The 22,015-nt window shown below is 58.2% G+C and overlaps 1 protein-coding gene across 1 annotated transcript in view; it reads left to right on the forward strand.

The window, feature by feature from the left end:
* DSCAML1 (DS cell adhesion molecule like 1) overlaps positions 1 to 18,975 on the forward strand; it is a 97,406-nt gene extending 78,431 nt beyond the window's left edge. Inside the window, exons 11-33 of the mRNA XM_035555770.1 lie at positions 10 to 186; positions 4,486 to 4,685; positions 5,108 to 5,204; positions 5,399 to 5,527; positions 5,956 to 6,123; positions 6,259 to 6,329; positions 7,450 to 7,690; positions 8,434 to 8,580; positions 8,650 to 8,805; positions 9,964 to 10,103; positions 11,548 to 11,701; positions 11,909 to 12,026; positions 12,133 to 12,296; positions 12,385 to 12,483; positions 13,911 to 14,099; positions 14,514 to 14,801; positions 14,890 to 15,045; positions 15,202 to 15,232; positions 15,446 to 15,564; positions 15,829 to 15,981; positions 16,149 to 16,343; positions 16,624 to 16,935; positions 18,536 to 18,975. Of these exons, the coding sequence (XP_035411663.1) occupies positions 10 to 186; positions 4,486 to 4,685; positions 5,108 to 5,204; positions 5,399 to 5,527; positions 5,956 to 6,123; positions 6,259 to 6,329; positions 7,450 to 7,690; positions 8,434 to 8,580; positions 8,650 to 8,805; positions 9,964 to 10,103; positions 11,548 to 11,701; positions 11,909 to 12,026; positions 12,133 to 12,296; positions 12,385 to 12,483; positions 13,911 to 14,099; positions 14,514 to 14,801; positions 14,890 to 15,045; positions 15,202 to 15,232; positions 15,446 to 15,564; positions 15,829 to 15,981; positions 16,149 to 16,343; positions 16,624 to 16,935; positions 18,536 to 18,975 (3,944 nt within the window). The remainder of the gene's footprint in view (positions 1 to 9; positions 187 to 4,485; positions 4,686 to 5,107; positions 5,205 to 5,398; positions 5,528 to 5,955; positions 6,124 to 6,258; positions 6,330 to 7,449; positions 7,691 to 8,433; positions 8,581 to 8,649; positions 8,806 to 9,963; positions 10,104 to 11,547; positions 11,702 to 11,908; positions 12,027 to 12,132; positions 12,297 to 12,384; positions 12,484 to 13,910; positions 14,100 to 14,513; positions 14,802 to 14,889; positions 15,046 to 15,201; positions 15,233 to 15,445; positions 15,565 to 15,828; positions 15,982 to 16,148; positions 16,344 to 16,623; positions 16,936 to 18,535) is intronic.
* Positions 18,976 to 22,015: the final 3,040 nt, after the last annotated feature.

Here is a 22,015-nt window from a genome sequence, read left to right on the forward strand (position 1 = left end):
CCCTCCTAGGAAGTGGGAACCCGCAGCAGTACCACCCCATCCCGCTGACGGGCCGCATCCAGATCCTCCCCAACAGCTCCCTGCTCATCCGCCATGTGCTGGAGGAGGACATCGGCTACTACCTGTGCCAGGCCAGCAACGGGGTGGGCACGGACATCAGCAAGTCCATGTTTCTCACCGTGAAGAGTAAGTAGCTGTGCTGGCGGGGCTGGGACATGGCACGGCTGCAGGGGGGGCTGCAGGGGGTGTCCCCCCAGAGCACAGCCCGCTGCACACACAGGGACTGGCCTGGCGCTGCCCCAGCACCGCGCAGCCCCCGATCGATGTGGGGCACGGGAGGCATCGATTGCCCTCCTGCAGGGACTGGCTTCCCTTATGCGATTATAAACACTTAGTCCTAAATAAAACCAGGCAATCAATCTACATCATACGGGAGGGAAGGAAATAGCTTCGCTAATTTGACAGGGATGGGCTGGGAAGTGTTGTTAGACACCGTGTTTGAACTGTGCTTATTATTGGATTCCTCTCCCGTTGCTATCAGCAGAATACATAATCTCCAGCTCCTCTTTATTTATTTTGATTGCTGCTGCCGTTAGAGTTCAAACCTCCAGGAAGAGGTGCTGGAGGGGAGGACAGCCCGGCCCTGCTGGTTCCTGTGGCAGCATCCTCACGGTGCCAGAGCGGTGCGCGCGGCTCCCCTCCTTGCTGTCCTTACACCTGGATTTGGCTTCTGTTGGCTCCACGCACCCTTTGAGAACATCAGGCTCTTGCTTTCTTGCTGGCTTCCCATGTTAGATTTATCTTAAAATCGTTGTTTCCCTAACAAAGAGGGGAGGGGTGGTGCCGAAGAGGCAGGAGGGAGCTGGGGCTGGCAGCGGGCTCTGCCTTGAATGCCCAGAAACCGCGGGCACAGTGCACAATGCTGCATCCCGGCCAGGTCTCGCACCCGGCGCTGGCAGGGAAGAGAAACCCTGCGAGTGGCCAGGGCTGCAGCCTCCCCCCTGCAGCCTCCCCCCTGCAGCTCCCCCCGGCCAAACGCCCACTGCCCGGCTGCGGCAGCCTCTCGCTCCCTCTCGCTCCAGCGTCTCCCCTCCCCAGCCAGCGTCTACTTTCCTGTGTTTCTTGCGGGGAGGGTCGAGGGGAGCCTTTTCCTCTCCCTGTCAGCTGTTTAATTTATCCCGCTGATTGATGAATTGAAACGAGCGACTTCAAACAACATACTTCAATAAGGCGCAGGTACAAAGTCAAGGCGATTAATCCCGAGTGAGTGTGCAGAAGTCTTGGAGCCTGAACTGTTGCCTTGTCCCTGCTATCTGGTATAATTGCATCCCAGGACAGGTTGCTTGCTGACTTGAATAGCACATAACCTTATTATGCATGTGCTTTTACATTTCCCGGAGACCTCAGCAGCCTTTGAAAAGGTTTGAATGAATAGGTAGACGAAGCGCCACAGCCAATTAAGCATTATATGGGGCTCTTTGTTTTGTTTCATTTTTTTGATTTTTGTTTGTTTAGTGAAATGTCAGGCCAATTAAGGCGAGATCAGCACCGGCTTTCGTCTAAAGCCAGGCCACTGCAGACAGTGTTAAATGAATGTTAATCAGAGCCCAAACCCGCGGTCAGTTGGAGAGAGGGGAGCCGCCGGCCCCACACCACGCGGGGCAGGAGGGGCAGCCCCGGCCGCACGGCACATCCCGGGTGCTGCCGTGCCAGCTCTGCGGGGCTAACCAAGGCAGGCAGGCAATAAATCAGAGGAGCGTGCACAGCCCCACTAGTGCCAGGAACAGTTAGCTGCTGCTTGTCAGGTGCCGAGGAGGAAACCGCAGGGCTCTGCGTGCAGATTTAACCCTCGGGGCCCTGGCCAGGCCAGCCTTTTGCTGGGTTGCCATCCCTTGCAGGGTGCACAGCACTCGGGGCATGCACTGGCCTCGGGACCGTGCCACAAAGTTGCTCTGCTCAGCCCCGAGCATGGGCACTTGTCTGGAAGCAGTAATACCTTGCTGCCGTGCAGGGCTGGTGCATTCATCCGTGCTGTTGAAGGCAACTTGTTAGCACCAGGTCGGGTGCGCTGCAGAGCAGGAGGTGTGGAGTGCTGGAGGCTGGGAGCAGGGCACAGGAGCACACAGCCACCCGGGGGGTGGCTCGCTGGCCCGGGCGCAGGTGAGGAGATCACAGCGCGTGATAAATGCCATTTAGCACATGGCTGCATCGGGAGCACGGAGCCAGGGATGGAGCGGGTCGGGTCCCCGGGGGCAGTGCAGGCTGCGGGGGCTCCTCCAGCCTTGGGGGGGCTCGCCGGGCACCGGGCAGGGCCGGAGGTGCCAGAGCGTTCGGTGTCCTACTGCAGAAGCATAACTGATTGCTTCCATGCAATTTGAATTAATCTCATGCTTCAGGTGAAACTCAGCTAATCAGTGTAGAAAGGAAGCTGAAACCGGTGCAATCAAATTAACATCACAGAGCTGGCTCTAAACAAGGAAGAGGGGGGCGAGGGAGGCAGGAGCAGCCCTTGTCACCGGTGTCACCGTTCTCATTGAGTTGTCACCACCGGGCTGTGAAGCTGCTCCTGCCCCAGCCTGGCTGGGGACGGAAGAGCATGAGGGGTGCTGACAATTCCCTTGGTGGCCAGTCTTCTCTCTCTTATCTCTGCCAAGCAGACAGGACAAGCCTCTTGTTGGGGCTGTTTTAACATGGCCCGTGGGCATGGAGGGGAGCAGCGGGGCAGTGCGGGGGTGGCCGAGCAGGCTGGGCGCAGGGGATGGGATGTCAGACTGTGCAGGAGGCAAGGTGTCCTCAAGGGAAACCATTCTGCACAGGGGCAGGATGCACAGGCTGGGTTTGGGATGCTCAGCACCAATCCCACACACACAGCACCCGGGCTGTGGTGTGCAGGATCCTGCACGTGTGAGGAGGCTGAAGGAGGCTGCTTGAGATACAGCTGTGAGCATCCTCCCTCCCTTGTTCCTCTTCCCTGCAGCCGGTCCTGCGCAGGATGCTCACAGGGCTCAGAGCACCCCGTGGGTCACCGTGGGCCTGGGGCATCACCAGCACAGGGTGTGGGGGTGTGCCGGTGGCACGGGGCAGCACCAGGGATGGTGTGCAGGGGGCTGCTGCCTCCAATCCCCGGTCCGTGCTGTGTGCACAGCTGGTTGGGGTTTTCTTCAGGTTTGTTTTGCTGCTTCCTCTGCTCTGGGCTACGTGCCGCTCTCCTGGGACCCCGGCAATTGAGGGAAGTTGATATGTTTACATCCAAGGAGCTGCTTTTAATCAAACATCAATAAGTGCATTTCAGCGAAGCAGAGCCTGAAACAGAGCTCCTCTCCCGGGGCCACCATGTGCAGGGAACGGGCTGGCTCCTCCGCGGAGCCCCGAGGAGAGCCGGGTCCATCCTCCCACCAAGGGTCCCGGCCTTCGTGCTCCTCCGCACGCTGGAGCAGGTTGGGCTCTGCTATTTTCTCCCCGCCCCTGCCCCTCCGTGTCAGCTCGGGGTCCTCGGGGCTGGCCGCGGGCAGGATTTCCACGGGCTCCTGAAGAGCTGTCGCGAGGTGGAGGAGTCCCCACGGCCGGGCTCACGCCTCGTGCCAGCCACGTGGGCGCATGCCCCGCACCCTGAAAATGCCGGCAGCTTGGGAGGAAAGGTTTCCTTAGCTGCTAATTGAATTACATTGCCACAGAAAGCCGAGAAGTCGTAGCTCATTAGAGCCTCTTGTGTCCCATTATAACAGTGTGTGTTGCCTTTGCGGATTGTCATTATCATATATTACTGCGGGACTCGGCAGCGCTGTTTGTTTATGCATTACATTTTTTTCAGCTTACGCAGGCTGCCCCCGCCCCCAGCCTGTTTTCCTGCTCCGTGTGCTGCTCCGGGGAGCCGCGGCGGTGCCGCCCCACGCTGCCAGCATCCAGCCCCGCTCGCCCACCCAAAACCCGAGTCCTCCTGGTGGCGATGGCACCACGCAGGGTGCTGCGCCTGGGTGGGCGGTGGGCACGGCTGGGGGCTCCCCTCCCCTCCTTTGCATCTTGGGGGCAATCTTCGAGGGGGTGGGGGGGAAATTTCTCCGGCATCTGCAATGCAAAAGCTGCCTTGCTGATGTGGAATCGCGCTCTATATTCTGCCCAGGTTTATACGAGTGAATTATGCAAATCTGTGATGGAAAACATTCTTCCTCTCATCCTCGGGAGTGTAAAACCTTAGTCAATAATTCATACTCGCACGTCTCAGACTGGAGGCTTTCTCTTCATTATAGTGTGCGCTTGGTTATTTGTCTTTCACGTTTTATTGTCTACCCCGGTGTAATGCTATGCATTATAAAATTTATCTGCTTCATTATTTTATGATCCTGAGCTGTATAATGCAGCGAAACGATTCCACTTCGGGCTGCACGGCCTCTCGGTGAGCCCCGCACCCACGGCGGGGTGCTGGGGGCTGCGGCCGTGCCCACCGGGCGAGCCGAGGGGGTGCTGACCCCCGGCTCCCTCCCGCAGTCCCCGCCATGATCACATCCCACCCCAACACCACCATCGCCATCAAGGGGCAGAGCAAGGAGCTGAACTGCACGGCGCGGGGCGAGCGGCCCATCATCATCCGCTGGGAGAAGGGCGACACCGTCATCGACCCCGACCGCAACATGCGCTACGCCATCACCACCAAGGACAACGGCGACGAGGTCATCTCCACCCTCAAGGTGAGGGGCTGGGCTCCAGGGGTTTCATCCCACTGCCGCTCCCGAGCATCCTTGCATGTCTGGCACAGGGGCAGTTAATGGAGAAAAGCTGCTTGCAGTGCTTGTGAAGAGCTAAAACCAGCCACTGTTCTCGTGCTGTGATGGCCCTGAAAATGAAATCCAGTGGGTTACATTTTCCTTGCACTAAATTTCGCCTTCCTGTGCGATGGGATCTGGTTCTAAAGGTGTTGGGCAGCACGAGGGATGCCTCAAAGAATAAAAGCTCTGTGCACATCTGAGCGGGGGGTAGGGGTTTGGGGCAACCTGCGCCCGCAGGCACAGCTCCCCCAGGGCAGGAGCGGGCTGGGGTCCCTGCACGAAGATGGGAGCTCGGGGCAGCCAAGGCTGAGGTGGCTCCTTTCTTCTCCCCAAACTATTCATAGCTGAAACCAGCTGACCGCGGGGACTCCGTCTTCTTCTCTTGTCACGCGATCAACTCGTATGGTGAAGACAGAGGCCTGATCCAGCTCACCGTCCAAGGTACGTGTCCATGTGTGTGAGCCCAGTGTGCGCTGCCCGTCACCGAACCCACGAGGGCTGCCGAAGGAATGCGAACTTGCGCATGGGGTGTGGGATGTGGCAAAGCTTCACAGGGTCCTGCTATTTCTGTTTTTTTTTCTATCCCTGTCACCCCACGCTTTGGCTCCTGACCCCCCCCCCCGTGTCTCCCCAAGAGCCCCCTGACCCTCCGGAGCTGGAGATCCGCGAGGTGAAAGCCCGGAGCATGAACTTGCGATGGACTCAGCGGTTCGATGGGAACAGCATCATCACTGGCTTCGACATCGAGTACAAGAACAAGTCCGGTAGGTGCCGGCAGACCCCCCCCATGCCACCCTGTGGCTGGGGCTCGCTGCTTCCTGGGGCCGGGCTGTGCGGGCAGGTGCAGAGCTGGCCCCATCACCACCGTAAAGGGAATGTTCTGCACCCCAGCTCCTTTGATGAAGAAAGGAGAGAGCGGCATTCATGAAATATGTTAATTTATGTTAGATGGGAGCATTTGAAAGGGAATATTTAAAGAGACAATATTTGCAAAAAGCCAAACTGAGAGCCACACAACAGCAAGGAGGGGGACGCAGAGTCTCTAGTGGGGGACCCCGCTGTGAAAGCCTTTGGGGACTTCTGCATCCACCTGCCCAGCATGGCTGGGATGGAACATGTCCCTCTTGGTGCCGCAGGCCAGGGGATGGCATTCGGGTGCTGAATTCCGTTTCTTATTCTTCTGCTTTTCCAGATTCCTGGGATTTTAAGCAGTCCACGCGCAACATCTCCCCGACCATCAACCAGGCGAACATTGTGGACCTCCACCCCGCCTCGGTGTACAGCATCCGCATGTACTCCTTCAACAAGATCGGCCGCAGCGAGCCCAGCAAGGAGCTCACCATCAGCACGGAGGAAGCAGGTGCTGCTCACAGCCTGGGGGCTGTGTCCTCAATGTAAAGCTGGCTGCAGCCGAACTCTCTTTCGGATGAGTGTTTTTGTGCCAAGGGGGTCCTTCCCCTTCTCAACACCCTCTTTCGGGTCTGTTTTTCCCTAGCTCCTGATGGGCCTCCGATGGATGTCACCTTGCAGCCGATGACGTCCCAGAGCATCCAGGTCACCTGGAAGGTGCGTGGGGCTGGGGCACTGCTGGGGCTTTGGCCGCGCAGTCTTACGCAGCACAAAGATGCACGAGGGCACGGGGGGAGAAAAACCTGCTCTCCCTCCCCATGTCGGGCATGTCACCTTCCTGCTTCCCTCGCCCTGGGATGGAGCCACGGCAGCCATGTGTCCGTGGGGCAGCACAGTCGGTGCTGTGCCAAATGCAGTCCTGGTGCTGGGCACACGGAGCAAACAGGGCTCCTGGTGCAAACCCCATCCCAAGTCCCATGGGGCAGGCTGCTCCGGGACCAGGACATTTCCTCGGAGGTACGAGGGCCAGGACAATTTCTGAGACATCATGAAAATTTGAAGGCTGGGCTTGCGCTCGGCTACATCATGCAGGGTCCGTATTAATCATGTTTGATAACAAGCTAATTATCTCATAGGATATCCATGGGGGGGCCATGGGGAAAGAGAGGATAAATATGGAAAAACTGAGACATTTAGCTGCAAACTGCTCAAGCAAAGATCAATATAGTTCAGAATCAGATTTATTTTTCAGAAGGTACATAATGAAAAATAAAATTGATTATAAAGTTAGGACTTCAGAATGAACTGGTAAGTCAATAAATTTAGGGTTCCAGCTTCTCTCCCCTCCTCCTAGGTCCTGAAAAACAGATTAATGAAAAATAAGATTCACTTGAAAGATAAGTCAGTTCATTTTAGGAGTATTTCGGAGAGATGGATTGCGCTGGCTTTGTAACATAAATTTGCAATCAACCCTATTGATTTCTTAATGCTTCAGAGGAATATTGTTAAGATTGATTTAAACCTGGCCTCATGCATTCCTAAGGCTGGCTCGGGGCTGTCCCCTCCTGCTGCCAGGCTCTGCCCATCACCTCCCGCTGGGACCCCTCTGGTGGCCCTCTCGGAGCTGGTGGCACTTTTGTGACTCTTCCTACGTGCCCGAGCAGCTCAGGGCTCTCCGAGGCCATCTTCTGTGTACCCTGAGCTGCACTGCTGACGAGGAGCCTTCGTCCTCCATCCTCTGTATGAGCAGGAGCAGGAGGACTTGCCTCGCCTCCACCTCCCCTCCTGCAGAGCCTGGGCCATGACACCACCCCATCTCCTATCCCCAATTCTTCAGGCCCCAAAAAAGGAGCTGCAGAATGGGGTGATCCGCGGCTACCAGATCGGGTACCGGGAGAACAGCCCGGGCAGCAACGGGCAGTACAGCATCGTGGAGATGAAGGCCACGGGGGACAGCGAGGTCTACACGCTGGACAACCTGAAGAAGTTCGCCCAGTACGGGGTGGTGGTGCAGGCCTTCAACCGCGCGGGGACGGGGCCGTCATCCAGCGAGATCAATGCCACCACACTGGAGGATGGTAAGGCTGCCAGGGACAGTTTCCACCCGGCAGGGTCGTGGGCAGCCTCAGGCATCTTAAAAACAACAGGAAAAAGTTTTGCAGCGCGTTTGCTCAGCAGTTTTTCATACTTAATTAAGGCTCTCGTTAGCCTGTCAAACCATGTTCATTTCCTGGCTACATTAGCACTCCTCCTGGGGTATTCAAGGGCCCCTGTTTTAGCAATAGTGTCTTTTCCGTAATTATATTACCTTCATTTTGTTCAAACGGACTATCTGTATTAGTTTATTATACTCAGTCCCTAATTACATGGTGCTTATATTTTTACACCTAAGTAATATGAAACAATAATCATTTTCAAAGAGGATCGTTACGGTGATGTATTATCATTTAAATGCTCATAAAAATTAGAGTTACCTCTTATGGGGCAATGGGATCTAATTACCTCGCATCCAGCCAGCTCTCCCGCTCGCCCCTCGCTGGGAAGTACAGCGTGTCCCGGCGGCCCTGGTCCTCAGGAGCACAGCGGCTGCACCCGCTGCGGGGGTCTGGAAGGAGCAAAGCGCCTGTTGGAGGCAGGATCAGTGCTAGGGACCTGGGGAGAAGGGCAATGGGGCCATGGCCAGGGGTTCCATGGAGAGCCGAGGTGCTGGGGAGCCTGGCGGGTGTGGATAGGGTGGCTTGGACATGGGAATCAGCTCCTGGAGGTGGGCGCGAGGGGAGAGGTGCTGGCATCGTCCTCCTGCTGACCGCCCCCTCCTCAGTCCCCAGCCAGCCCCCCGAGAACGTGCGGGCCATCTCCATCACGTCGGACGTGGCCGTCATCTCCTGGTCGGAGCCCCCGCGCAGCACCCTCAACGGCGTGCTCAAGGGGTACCGGGTCATCTTCTGGTCCCTCTACATGGACGGAGGTGAGTGTCCCTGGGGCACGGGGCACGCGGGGGGTGGTGGTGCGGGGCTGACGGGCGCTGTCCCCGCAGAGTGGGGCGAGATGCAGAACATCACGACCACGCGGGAGCGAGTGGAGCTGCGGGGCATGGAGAAGTTCACCAACTACAGCGTGCAGGTGCTGGCGTACACCCAGGCCGGCGACGGCGTCCGCAGCAGCGTGCTCTACATCCAGACCAAGGAGGACAGTGAGTGGCACTGCCCCTGGAGCTTTCCCCTGGGATCCCAGTAATGGGATTGCAGATGGGGCGGTGCAGTGGGATCCGGGGTTACACGGCTCCCCAAAAACCCCTGGCACGCAGGGAGGTGGCACAGCTGCTGTACCAGGGGCAGGCGGGTGTGCATGTGCACTTCCCTGTTTCCTGCCTGATGAACCACAGTCGTATGTGTTAATCAGGTGGGAGAATATCGAGCTGTAGGAGCCACTGGCTAGGAATAAAGAGAAGAAGTTTGCAGCCCCTGGAGCTGGGCTCCTCCATCCTTTTATCCTGGCTGGCTTTGCAAAAGGCCCGAGCCCAAGGCTCATCCCATGCCTGGCAGAGCTACTGCCACTGCCCCCAGCCCAATGTGTCCTCTGCAGCTCCTGTACCCACCACTGCCCCTTGCAGCACCCCAGATCCAGCCCCAAGCACCTTGGGTGCTGCCGCCGGGGCTGGCGCGTGCGTGCTCTGCTCAGCGGGCAATCGCTTTATGGCTCGGACGCGCTGCCAGGGCCCTTCCTCTGTCTTTTGACCACTGCAGGCTGCAATCTGTCAGAGGTTCCGTGGGCAGACATATGTTGTGGGGCTGATTAGGCCGATAGGCACACTGTAATCCAGGCACAAGGGGCCAAAGGGCCAGCGAGCCTGCAGAGGGTTGGGTGCGCCCGCGGGTGGGTGCTGGCGAGGGGCGCGCAGAAACGGCTGTGGGTGTGGGGAAACCCCCGGTGCGCAGCCACGGCACGACATTTCCCTTTTTATTTTATTTTTTTCTTTTCCTTAAGTGCAGATATTTAAATATTTACACCCCTGCCTGCCCTACTTTAATGCCATTATCTCCATAGCAGAGCAGCCCCTGCCCAGGAGCCGCCCGGGGAAGCAGCAGCTGCTGGGGCAGCGCAGCTGGGCAGGGGAAGGCTGAGGCCAGGCACTTAGCGGATTAAGGAGCCAGACACCAGAAGCCAATCACTGGTTCTAAACCCGAGCTGCAATTAACCCAACAGCCTTCCTGTGGGCAGGGGGCCAGAGCCAACTGTGGAGAGGTGGCCGTGACCCAGGGCCGGCCATGCTGTCCTGCAGGCAGGGGGGTGCAAGGGGCCCCCGGGTCCCTCCTGTGGCCCCGGCTCTGCCACACTCTTGCTCCTTCAGTTCCAGGTCCCCCGGCTGGCATCAAGGCTGTGCCATCCTCAGCCAGCAGCGTGGTGGTCTCCTGGCTGCCCCCGGCAAAGCCCAACGGCATCATCCGCAAGTACACCATCTTCTGCTCCAGCCCCGGCTCGGGGCAGCCGGTGAGGGCACGGGGATGGGGACGGGGCTGGGGACGTGCCCTGGTGTCCTGGGCAAACGTGGCAGGAGGCAGGAATAGGATTATGGGGACCTACCCCGGCTGCTGCAAGGGGGATGATGCAGGTGGGGCCGTGCATCCAGCCTGTGGCAGCTCAGGGGTGTCTGGTGAAAGGCCCCCATGGGTGCTCTGTTAGTCCCATCAACTAGCTGTTGCCTCCTGCCGGCGTTTCTCCTCTCCTCACTCACTCCAGAAGGGGAAATATGCAAGCAGCTGACCAAAAATAAAATAGAAATTAAACCTGGTCCCATCCCTCCTTCGCTAGGGAGAGGTTGATGGGAGGTCTGCAGACTAGTGCTTATCAAAAGCTCCTTCTCAAACTCATTTCACTATCTGAGCCTCTGGTTTCCAGGGCAACATAATCTTTTCATCAAAGCAACTGGTAAAACCACTGGGATCCGATATTGTTTTCTTGGCATCTTGTCAAAACTGTCATTTGGTTAAAAAAAATTATGTATACTATACAATATTCATATAGGTGTCTGCTTGTGGGGTACATTTACATCCGCAGGCCCCACAAGGGTGCACGTTTGCAGATGACGAATGTGCGGCTGCCTGCGTGTAGCCGTGTTTGCACACAGAGAGAACCCATCCGTCCATCCATCCATCCCGAGCAATAGCACCTTCGGGATCGAGTGCCTGTCCCCCTGCCTCATGCTGACAGGCCAGGGACAGCAGGACGGTGCTCTCAGGGTGGTTCTTCCCCACGTGGCATAGTTTGTGCAGGGAGATGTGGCCCCAGTGCAACACAAACCAGCAGAGAGCTTGTGTTCTGCCTCGTCGTGGGGTTGGGAGCCAGACCATGCCGGAGGAACCCCCACGGGGCCGGGACAGCCGCTGCGTTGGCTGCTGGTGATGCTGAGACAAGCCCCTGTGGGATTTTGGGGACCCCCTCGCTGCTGCCCCCCAGTGCAGAGGGGTTCGGCTGCCCAGCTGGGCCCTGCCCTGTGCCCTGTTGCAGCCCGGGGCAGCGTCATTTCCCTGGAACTAACCACGCCACCGCAGCCATCTGTTCCTCGCGCTCTGGCCTGGGCTCCCTGGAGAAATGACGACACCAGCCGGCTCACGCGGGCATTGAGAAAGGCCGAGCGGGGCTGAACGGCATCTGGGGAGCAAAGCCCCAGCACCCCGAGGAGAGCTGGGTGGGGTGGAGGGCACCCAGGGATCTCCTTTGCCCTCTGCCAGGCGATGGGAGCGAGGGCTCGAGGCTGCCGGCGGTGGGGATGTGCTGGTACCAGTGCCGTGGGGATGCTGGGGTGCAGGCAGCTGGCCCACGAACAGCTTTTCTCCACTGACAGCTCAGGTAGTTTTGCCCAGGCTGGTTGTGCTGAGGGCGATGCAGCCGAGGGTCTAACAGTGGCTGTGCCCCCTCCTGCCCCACCTCCCAGGCCCCCAGCGAGTACGAGACCAGCCCCGACCAGCTCTTCTACCGCATCGCCCACCTGAACCGCGGGCAGCAGTACATGCTCTGGGTGGCCGCCGTCACCTCCGCCGGCCGTGGCAACATCAGCGAGAAAGTCACCATCGAGCCTGCCGGGAAAGGTACGGGGGGGACGGGGACCCTAAGAGGCTGTGCCTGGCACCCGGGCAGCGGGGACACGCCGGGGCCACCGGCTCACTGTGGGGACGAGCGTCCTGGTCCCACGCAGAGGCTTCTTCCTGCGTGTCCTCTGCCCTGGCAGTGCCTTGGGGCTCAGCTCTCGGTACAAGCCCGGGGTCTGCCAGGCTGACCGCCTCCTTGCCCCCCAGCCCCGGCCAAGATCATCTCGTTCGGAGGCACGGTCACCACCCCCTGGATGAAGGACGTGAGGCTGCCCTGCAATTCGGTGGGGGAGCCGGTCCCCGCCATCAAGTGGACCAAGGACAGGTACCGAGTGCCAGGCAGCCCCTGCCACGGCGCGGGACAGGGACCAGTGCCGGGTGCCCCGTGCCTGTCCCGTGCCAGGCTGAGGCACGCTGTCCCCTCCCGGCAGCGAGGACTCTGCCATCCCCGTGACGGTGGACGGCCACCGGCTGATCCAGGCTAACGGCACGCTGGTGCTGCGCTCGGTGAAGGCCGAGGACTCCGGCTACTACACCTGCACCGCCACCAACACCTGGGGCTTCGACACCATCATCATCAACCTGCTGGTGCAAGGTGAGGGGCGCCGGTGGGGCGCAGTGCCAGCTGCGTCGGGGGGAGGAGGTTTGGGGCGGGTGCTCACGGGTGTTTGCGCTGTCCCCAGTGCCCCCGGACCAGCCGCGCCTGACCGTGTCGAAGACCTCGGCTTCGTCCATCACGCTGGCCTGGATCCCTGGGGACAACGGGGGCAGCTCCATCCGAGGTACCTAATAATGAAGGGCACGTCACTAATTACTCAGGTGCTGGTGGCCAGGGCCAGCCCCAGTGTTGCCTCCACGTCTCCCAGAGCTGATGCGGATCTGAGCCCCCCAGAGCAGGATTTGTGCTCCAGTGTCTGCCGTCTCTGGGAGGCTGGGGGCTTCAGGAGGGCCCCAGGACCATCCCTGCTTTCCAGAGCCTCCTTTCTGCTCTGATTCATCTAATGAATTATACTTTGAAACAGCTGCACACCGAGGGGGGAGCAGGGAGAAGGGAAGGAGACCTCGCTTACAATTAATTAAAAGCATGAAAGTAATTACAAGCAAATCTCCCCAGCCAGCAGCCTTTCACTCCAACGGACTCTGTTGATAAATTTGGTTATAATTGGATTAGAAATATTAAAAAGATGCTGCATCTACTAACTAAATAAATACCAGGTGGCAGGCACCAGGGGTGCCGGGTGCTGCGGGGTGCCCGGGTGGGCGTCCACGGAGCTGGGAAATCTTGGGGGGGAGGAACAGAGCCTGCCCAGGGCAGCCCCGGGTACACCCCCAGGTATTTCCGGGGTGTCTGAGCTCAGGCAGGTGCAGAAAGGCTCCGGTGCAGTGCACAACACTTCGTTCTGCTCGTGAAGCGCACACAGCGGCAGAAAGCCTTCCTGCCTGCTATTTTTGCTGGAGAACTGGCAAAGGAAAAATGCAAAAATCGCCAAATCCGGTGATGCAGCACGGAATTTGGGAATTTTTGCATAGCCAAAAAGGTCAGAACAGTCAAAGTCGTGGTTCCCACAGCAACAGGGTCAGGCCTGATCCACGCCTGCTGCAGGGCATTTGCATCCTGGCTCCACGGGTGTCCCCGCGCCGGGCAGGCAGCGCCCGCTGCCGATGCCAGGCACGCATCCAGCGCCAGGTGAGCAGATCTGTGCCACGCCGGTGTGCTCGGCAATGCGGCACCTTGTCCCAGCTGCCGTGCACACGTGCCTCTCCCTGGGAAAGCCCGGAGAGCCGCTACCAGGCATCTTGTTGACGGCAGCGTAACAGGTTTGTTCATCTAGGACACGGTGTGCTTCCTAATACTCTTAATCATGTGAAAGGAGGCGGCGTTCGATGACAGAAGCAACTTCCTAGCAGCTTCCCAAGGGAGCTAGTTAATTCTGCCTTTCCCTTTATAGCCTCACACCAATCAATCACGGTTCGCACTCCCCGTGCTCCCGTGCAAAAACAAGTAATTGGTGCTGTGCTGGTGGGGCTGGATACGGGCACGGACCCCGAGCTGCTCCCTGCAGCCCCTCGCACTGGGCCGAGGAGCTGCCTCCAGCTTGGGGATGGAGCTGGGGATCGGGCTCCCCGGGGAGGGCACAGGGCACTGCAGGAGCTCGGTGCTGGCCCAAAGCTGTGGCTGCAGGCGTCATTCCCCTTGTCCCCCCCCCAGGCTTCGTGCTCCAGTACTCGGTGGACAACAGCGAGGAGTGGAAGGATGTCTTCATCAGCTCCTCGGAGCGCTCCTTCAAGCTGGAGAGCCTCAAGTGCGGCACCTGGTACAAGGTGAAGCTGGCGGCCAAGAACAGCGTGGGGGCTGGCCGCATCAGCGAGATCATCGAGGCCAAGACCCACGGCAGGGGTGAGCCCCGCGGGGTGGGGGGGTGCTGGGATTTACTGCTGGCTAGGGGCAGATAAACCCCGCTACCCTCTGTAACCCTTGGTGAGGAGGTGGCAGCGAGTAGCTTTGACCAGAGATGAGAGATTTCTGCCTTGGCTGATGACCTCTGCCATCATACATCACTGTGCTGCAGCACCAAGGAGCCTGCTTTGGCTGGGAAGCCCCAGGGCTCCCTGCCGTGCTCTCGCTGGGCAGCTCCACGTTTCCATGCTGCACCCCAGGGCCCTTTTCCTCCCTGCTTTGCCTCTTCCTCTGCTGTTTTTTGGCTTTATATTTTTGCCCTGATGTAAAAAGCAGGGGATGGGGATGCCAGCAGAACGGGGAGGCCGTGGCCGTGTCCTCCGCGGCGGCACGCTGACGGCTCCTCTCCCGCAGAGCCCTCCTTCAGCAAGGACCAGCACCTCTTCACCCACATCAACTCCACGCACGCCAGGCTGAACCTGCAGGGCTGGAGCAGCGGGGGCTGCCCCATCACCGCCATCGTCCTGGAGTACCGGCCCAAGGGCAACTGGGGCTGGCAGAGCCTGCGCACCAACAGCTCCGGGGAGCTCTTCCTGACCGAGCTGCGCGAGGCCACCTGGTACGAGCTCCGCATGAAGGCCTGCAACAGCGCCGGCTGCGGCAACGAGAGCACGCAGTTCGCCACGCTGGATTACGATGGCAGTGAGTGGGGGGGGGCCGGGCCGGGGGCCTTGCTGCCGGGGGGGGGGACACGCTGGGAGCGCTGACCGTCCGCCCGCCTCTGCTGCAGGCACCATCCCGCCCATCAAGTCGGCCCAAGGGGAGGGGGACGATGTGAAGAAGCTCTTCACCATCGCCTGCCCCGTCATCCTGGCCACGCTGGGGGTGGCCCTGCTCTTCATCATCCGCAAGAAGAGGAAGGAGAAGCGGCTGAAGCGGCTGCGAGGTGAGAGGCGCGGGGCTCAGGGGCACTGCCCGCAGAGCACGGCCCCAGACCCGTGTGCATCTATACCAGCATGTTATGGACAAGGTCTCAAAAAGCTTCCTTTTTTCCCAACCCCCCCCCCCCCCCCCCCTTTTTTTTTTTTTTCCTTTCCCACAGATGCCAAGAGCTTGGCAGAAATGCTGATCAGGTGGGTCCCGTTCACAGGCTGTTGGGAGGGGAGGCTGGGCAGCCCTGGGCTGCTTATAAAGCCCCGTTGGGAGCCGAGTTGGCTGCTCACAGGGTTCTGGTGGGGGCTGGAGGGGTGCAGGGGCTGGGGAAGAGCCGCTGAGCCCGTGCCAGGCTCGAGCCACGGGGGCTCTCCCCAGTAATCGCCGGGTCTGCGTCCCCTCTTACCTCGCAGCAAGAATAACCGCAGCTTCGACACGCCGGTGAAGGGCCCCCCGCAGGGCCCCCGCCTGCACATCGACATCCCCCGCGTGCAGCTGCTCATCGAGGACAAGGAGGGCATCAAGCAGCTGGGTAAGCACCCTGCCCTCCCTGCCCTCAGCAGCACCTGGCTGGGGAGGGATACGAGCTGGGGGTGGGCACAGCCCGCCCTGTCCCTGCATTGTCCCCTTGGCACAGCCCCATGGGTCTGGGGGCAGGTCTGGGGGGGCTCTGGGGCGCAGGAGATGCCCCTCACCAGCTGGAGAATGCCTTGGATGAGCTGGGAAGGGGCTGGCAGGCAGCTACAACAGACGCCTCGCTACGGAAAGAGCTCTGAGCCGCTGCTGCTTCCCGCAGGAGATGACAAAGCCACGATCCCGGTGACAGACACCGAGTTCAGCCAAGCCGTAAACCCCCAGAGCTTCTGCACAGGCGTGTCGCTGCATCACCCTGCCCTGATCCAGAACACGGGGCCGCTCATCGACATGTCGGACATACGCCCGGGCACCAGTAAGTGCTGGGCTGGGGGCACTGGGGGGGCTGGGGGCAGACAGCGCTGGGCACCCTCCTGGGTGCTGCCATGGCTAAAAGCAGCTGCAGGCAAGGCAGAGGGAGCAGGCAGCGCTGCAGTGAGGTGGCTCTGACTGAGCCTACGTGACCTTGCCACCATTTCCTAGACCCTGTGTCAAGGAAGAGCATCAAGTCCGCGCACAGCACCCGCAACCGGTACTCCAGCCAGTGGACCCTCACCAAGTGCCAGGCGTCCACGCCAGCGCGCACCCTCACCTCGGACTGGCGGACAGTGGGCTCGCAGCACGGCATCACCGTCACCGAGAGCGACAGCTACAGCGCCAGCCTCTCCCAGGACACAGGTACCAGCGAGTACAAGGCACTGCAGGATTAGGATGCCCTGTTAGGGGAATTAACGTTCCCCATGGTGAGGCTGTGCCCAGCCTGGCTGAGGGGAGACCCTGCTGCCATCTCCCCGTCCTTGCCAGGGGCTCCTTGGTGGCTCCTGAGCCCCAAGGGCTGCCGGGTGCTGGGGAGGTCTGGCTGGGTGCACCACATCAGGGACACGTTCCCCAAAGCAGAGCGGGGCAGGCAGCATCAGTACCGGAGCAGGCAGGTGTCTGACGCGTCCTCCCTCTGCAGACAAGGGCCGGAACAGCATGGTGTCGACGGAGAGCGCCTCGTCCACCTACGAGGAGCTGGCACGCGCCTACGAGCACGCCAAGCTGGAGGAGCAGCTGCAGCATGCCAAGTTCGAGATCACCGAGTGCTTCATCTCCGACAGCTCCTCCGACCAGATGACGACGGGCACCACCGACAACGCCGACAGCATGACCTCCATGAGCACCCCGTCGGAGCCCGGCATCTGCCGCTTCACCGCCTCCCCGCCCAAGCCCCAGGACAGCGAGCGGGGCAAGAGCGTGGCCGTGCCCATCCCGCACCGCGCCAGTAAGAGTACGTAGCACACGGTCTGGGCATGGCACGTCAAATACGAGCACAAAGGTACCACGAGGTGGTTCCTGCAAAGGGACAGGGAGAGGAGATGGGGAAAGAATCCTTTTTTTGGATCCCTTTTTTCCTCCCTGTGCAGTAACCGGGTTTTACTGTCACGATTCTTAAGTGTTTATTTACATGAAAATCCAAATTCTCCGTATATTGTAGTACGCTCATGTCAGAATCTGTTGGATTGTGTCAGACTCTAATTGACGTTAATACGGCCTGTCAGCTTCTGATGCACGCCAGGAGGGTGTAAGAGATTCTGGTAGAACCCAGCAGAACATTCAGAGGTTGAGACAGAGCCCAATGGGATATCGGAAGTCCTTAAAACCTCCTGTATTTTAATCAACTCTGCAAGATTGTTTTATTGCAATCTGTCGGACCCTTGAATCTGTAGAAATCCTTTAGAATCTGTCAGAATCTCTTGCAGTCTAGTAGGTTTTAATAGATTCTGACAGATCCTACTAGGTTTTAAGTGGCTCTGTCAGATTATGAAACAAATATATTAGATTCTGACAGACCGTGTCCGAACCTCTTGCAACCTAACGCAGTAATAGGTTCTGACTAAGTCTGCTGCATGCTCCGTCTTCCAGATTCCAGGAGATTCTAACAGGGATTTTTCAAAGCTTGCAGCAGATTATCCGAGACATTAACAGAGTGTAATGGAATCCGCTGGACTCTGATGCGTGGTAGCAAATATTTCTTCGTATGTTAAATCTAGCAGAATCTGTTGCGATCATTCCGAATGGGGGAGACCGGGACAGATTTTGCCGGGTTCTAACAGCCCTAGTGAAATGTGGCCGGGTATTGCAGGTGGGACAGATGTGACCAGCTGTTTGCCACCGCTGGGCTTTGGTTCCAGACGGGGCCAGATGTTCCAGATGTGGCCAGATGTTTGCAGGCTGTGTGACAACTGCGGCAGAGGCGGGCCCATTTAGAGCTGCAGCCAGATGTTTCTGGCAACTGTGCCTCCACCACGTGTCCAGATGTTTCCAGATGCTGCACAGCTGCAGCCAGATGTTTCCCAGCATAGCCAGAGGTTTGCAAGATGACCATACACATTGAAGAAACGCAGCCAGGCGGTGAAACAGGGGGCTCAGCCACAGATGCTAGGCCCATGGGTAAAACCACCAAATGTGGCGTTTTTTTTTCTGTCAGATGAGCTCAACATCTGCCGGGTGTCAGAGATGGAGGCACAAGGCCTTTCTTCCTTGGGATAAGGCACCGGACAGGACGCATTATTGAACACAGAGCACATTTGACACGGTATCACACCAGAAACGTTACAGAGTCACAGAATGTTAGGGAGTGGAAGGGACCTTCCAATCCATGGCATTGAATAATGCACTGTTACACTGTGATAACTGTTACTGCTACAGTCCCTTTTTTTTAATCACTACCCTGCCTCTAGTGAAACACGACAGGCGCAGCACATGCCGCCCGCCCCAGCCCTAGGACAGCGCACGCCACCACGTCCCCGTGGCACGGTCCCAGCGCTGTGCAGCCTCAGTTAGGCACCTGCACAGGACCTCACCCTCACCCCCCTTTCCTCTTGCAGGCGACTACTGCAACCTCCCGCTGTATGTCAAGTCGGAGGCCTTCTTCCGCAAGCCCGATGCCCACGAGCCGTGCCCGGTGGTGCCTCCCCGGGAAGCCTCCATCCGCAACCTGGCCCGGGGCTACCACCCGCCCGCCCGGCACCTGACGCTGGAGCCCGGCACCAAGCCCCCGGGGCTGCCGCCCCCCACCTCCGCCACCACCTTACCTCAGAGGACTCTCCCCATGCCCACCTCGGCCGGCACCGCCGCTGCGCCCGCTGCTGCGCCCGCTGCCACCGCCGAGCCCCCCACGGCCGCCGCCCCCGCTGAGCCGCGCGCACCCACGCACTCCAAAGTGGGGGGCTCGCGGGACTCGCTGCTAGAAATGAGCACGTCAGGCGTGGGCAGGTCTCAGAAACAGGGGGCTGGCGCCTACTCCAAGTCCTACACGCTGGTGTAGGGCAGCGCGGGCACCGCCACGGACTCAGCTCCTCCCCGGCGCTATTTCTATTTAAGTCACGGACTTGTACATAAGGAACTCTTTTGTATAAATGAAACTATTTTCTTCTTCTCCAAACAGAAAAAGAAACCAGGGCACAAAGAATTTGATGTTACAGATTAAAAAAAAATATAATATATATGTAAACATATATATATATATTTCACATCATTTTGAAAGGGGCACAAGGAAAGACTCAGCGACTTTTTTCCCTGATCTCGTCGGTGGTTTTTGACAAAGGAACGTCTCAAAGACATTGCATGCTATTTTACTGTTCTGAAAACAACAGGAGTTGCTTCAATTTGCAAATGCTTATGTGTTAATACCTTTTTCTATGAAAAAAAAACCAGCGCTGTGTGCAATAAAGGTTATGTTTATATGTGGGTGTTTCTTAAGTGGCCGGAGGAGCGCTTGGTGGCACTGGGTTAGGGACAGGACCCCGCGGGAGGGAAGGGGGCAGCGAGCAGCCTGGGTGCCATGGAGCCAGGAAAGGGCTGGGAGCAGGGTGCCGGGCTGGTACCCCGCAGCAGGACACCCCAGCACCCAGAGCCCCCGGCCAGCAGCGCCCGGTCCCCCCTGCACCCAGCCCAGCCCGCTGCAGCAGCGAGGAGCCACAGGCCAGCTCGGCACAGAGCAGCGAGCCACCAGCAGCTCCCCCGGGTCACCCAGACCGTGGCACAGCACAACGTGTGGATGCAGCACACCGTGGTGAGCCCATCGCAGCACAGCAAGGCAAGAAGCAAGGCGAAGAGCCCCCCCCATGCAGCAACAACATGCGGTGAAGCGCAGCGCTGCGCCAGGTCGGGGTGCACGGCAGCACAGCCCGGCGCGATTCTGCCCGGCTCCCTCGAGGACACAGCTCGTGGGGACGTGGAGCACGGTGCCCCGTGGCCTGGCTGCACCGGCTCAGGGCGGCCGAGCACAGCACAGCATCCTGCTCCAGCACCTGCCCCGACGAAAGCAGCTGGAGCCGAGGCAAGCAGCACGTCAGCACCACCGCCGGCGGGGCTGGCAGCCTCCCGTGCCTGCCCCTGCTGCCCGAGAGGGCAAACATAGCAGAGGACTTATGAACAGGCTTCCCCAAACTAGAACCTCGCCGTCCAGGGGAGGTTCTGCTGCTATTTTAAGTCTAATCGGCTCCCTGCCTTTGTTTCCTCAGTGCCTCTAATTTATCAGGCAGTACTTTAAACAACTGTGCACTTCTCCATGCTTGTTACCCGCTGGCCCCATTTCTCATTTCTTCCTTACAGCGAGCAGAGGAACTTTCTGTTTCACCTTAACTCACCTTTTTCTCCTTAACAAAAAAAAAAAAAAAAAGAGAGAGCGAGAGAGAAAAAACACTCTTGAAAGAAATGGTGTTTAACAGTCAGTTATAATCAAGTGCTACAGATTTAACTTTGTACCTCTACTAGATTTTTATTTTAAGTGAATGAAGAAATGGGATGTGTGACCGGCCTTGCTGGTGCCATGACCTTCCAGCTCAGCTCCCAGCTTGCAGTCCCAGCCCCTGCTGGTGTCGCTGCACTGCTCAGCAGATCTTGCCATGCCCCTTTGTTGTCTGAGTCAAACTACTCCTTAAACCCAGGGAAGCTGAAAATGCTTTGGCAGTAACCGGGCAGCTGCTTTCTCTTGGGGGGGGGGGGGGGGGGGGGGGGCCAGAAAATGAGCTGTTAGGCCAAGGTCTTGTGCCCATTCTCATCAGTTTTGGTGCTTATTCCGGTAACATTCCGTGCACGAAATGGGGTTGGGAGTCTTCTGCAGAACCTCTTATTTTTTTTTTTTTAACATTAATCCCAAGATCTGTTGTGAATAGGATTTACTTCTACACGTTTTTCTTATTCATTCAATTTTAACAGGTTTTTGGAGACAGAAAAAAAAGGCAATTTTCCAAGTTAGCATGCAAGGAGGGCATGGATTTTGTCCAGCGTTTGTACACACAACGTGAGCAAGGCAATTTAATGCTGCAGATCATGTTATGCGGCTCTGACATGGTCTCTTAGGACCTGAAAGAGTTTATTTGGCTTGCTGCAAGGTAAGTCATCAAGGGACAATACTAGGGAGCCAGAGGCTGGCAGACATGCAGCGAGCAGTCAGCGGTGACTCGGTCTTTCCTTCGTCCATAGACTCCCAAAAAGCACCCGCCTGCACCTCCTCCTGCCCTCCTGCCATGCCCTGACGCCCCCCTCGCAGCCCCTCCAGCGAACCCAAGGATCCGCACGCAGTGGCCGTGGCTCTGTCTGGAAGCGGGGTCTGTCTGACAGCACCTGCCTTCAACCGAGGGAAACCAGCCCTGCCCCTTCTGGCTCTCCCCACCAACAGTGGAAAGTGTTGACAAGCAAACTAGCACCTTTCTAAGATTGCAAGAATAGTTCAAGTGCATGTTAAACTTCAAACCCTTCTCCTGGTACAGACTTTATGTGGAGCCAAGCCCCCCCCCCCCCCATCTCAAAGCTGTGTTACAGCGAAGCAGCCATGCAGCACCTCTGAAATGTCAATCCCAGACTTTAAATAGAAGAGGCAAGAAAAGGCAAGTGTGTTCTCAGCTGTGAGAGTAAGTGGATTAGCAAGCTAAAAAGAACAACAGATTAACATGGCTTTATTATAATCGGCTAATACAGATTTTCTTCTACATCTTCACAAGAATTCTCCACTTTACCTTCCCAGCACTTACAGACCGCGGCTTTGTGTAGTTCATTAACAGAATTCTAACTCCCAGCACTTGACCAGCACGCCACCCCAGCACGCCCTCTGCTCCTTGTGAACCCGCTGCTCTTTACTCCCCCCTGGAACGCACCAAAGCTCACCGCTGCACACAGCAATGAACCAGGAGCTGAAGAACACAATTGCTTCGAGCCATGCTAGCCAAACTTTGCCTTCAACAGGAAGCAGGCAGCTAACCCTTCCCCCTGAGCACCTATTGTGCCACAGCACACTCAATCTGCTCATCACCCTCCCAAACAATCCCTGGTGTCCCAGTCCTGCTCCTCCCATCTCTGCTTTT

The sequence above is a fragment of the Cygnus atratus genome, chromosome 22, assembly GCF_013377495.2.
Source record: "Cygnus atratus isolate AKBS03 ecotype Queensland, Australia chromosome 22, CAtr_DNAZoo_HiC_assembly, whole genome shotgun sequence".
Classification (NCBI taxonomy): Eukaryota; Metazoa; Chordata; class Aves; order Anseriformes; family Anatidae; genus Cygnus; species Cygnus atratus.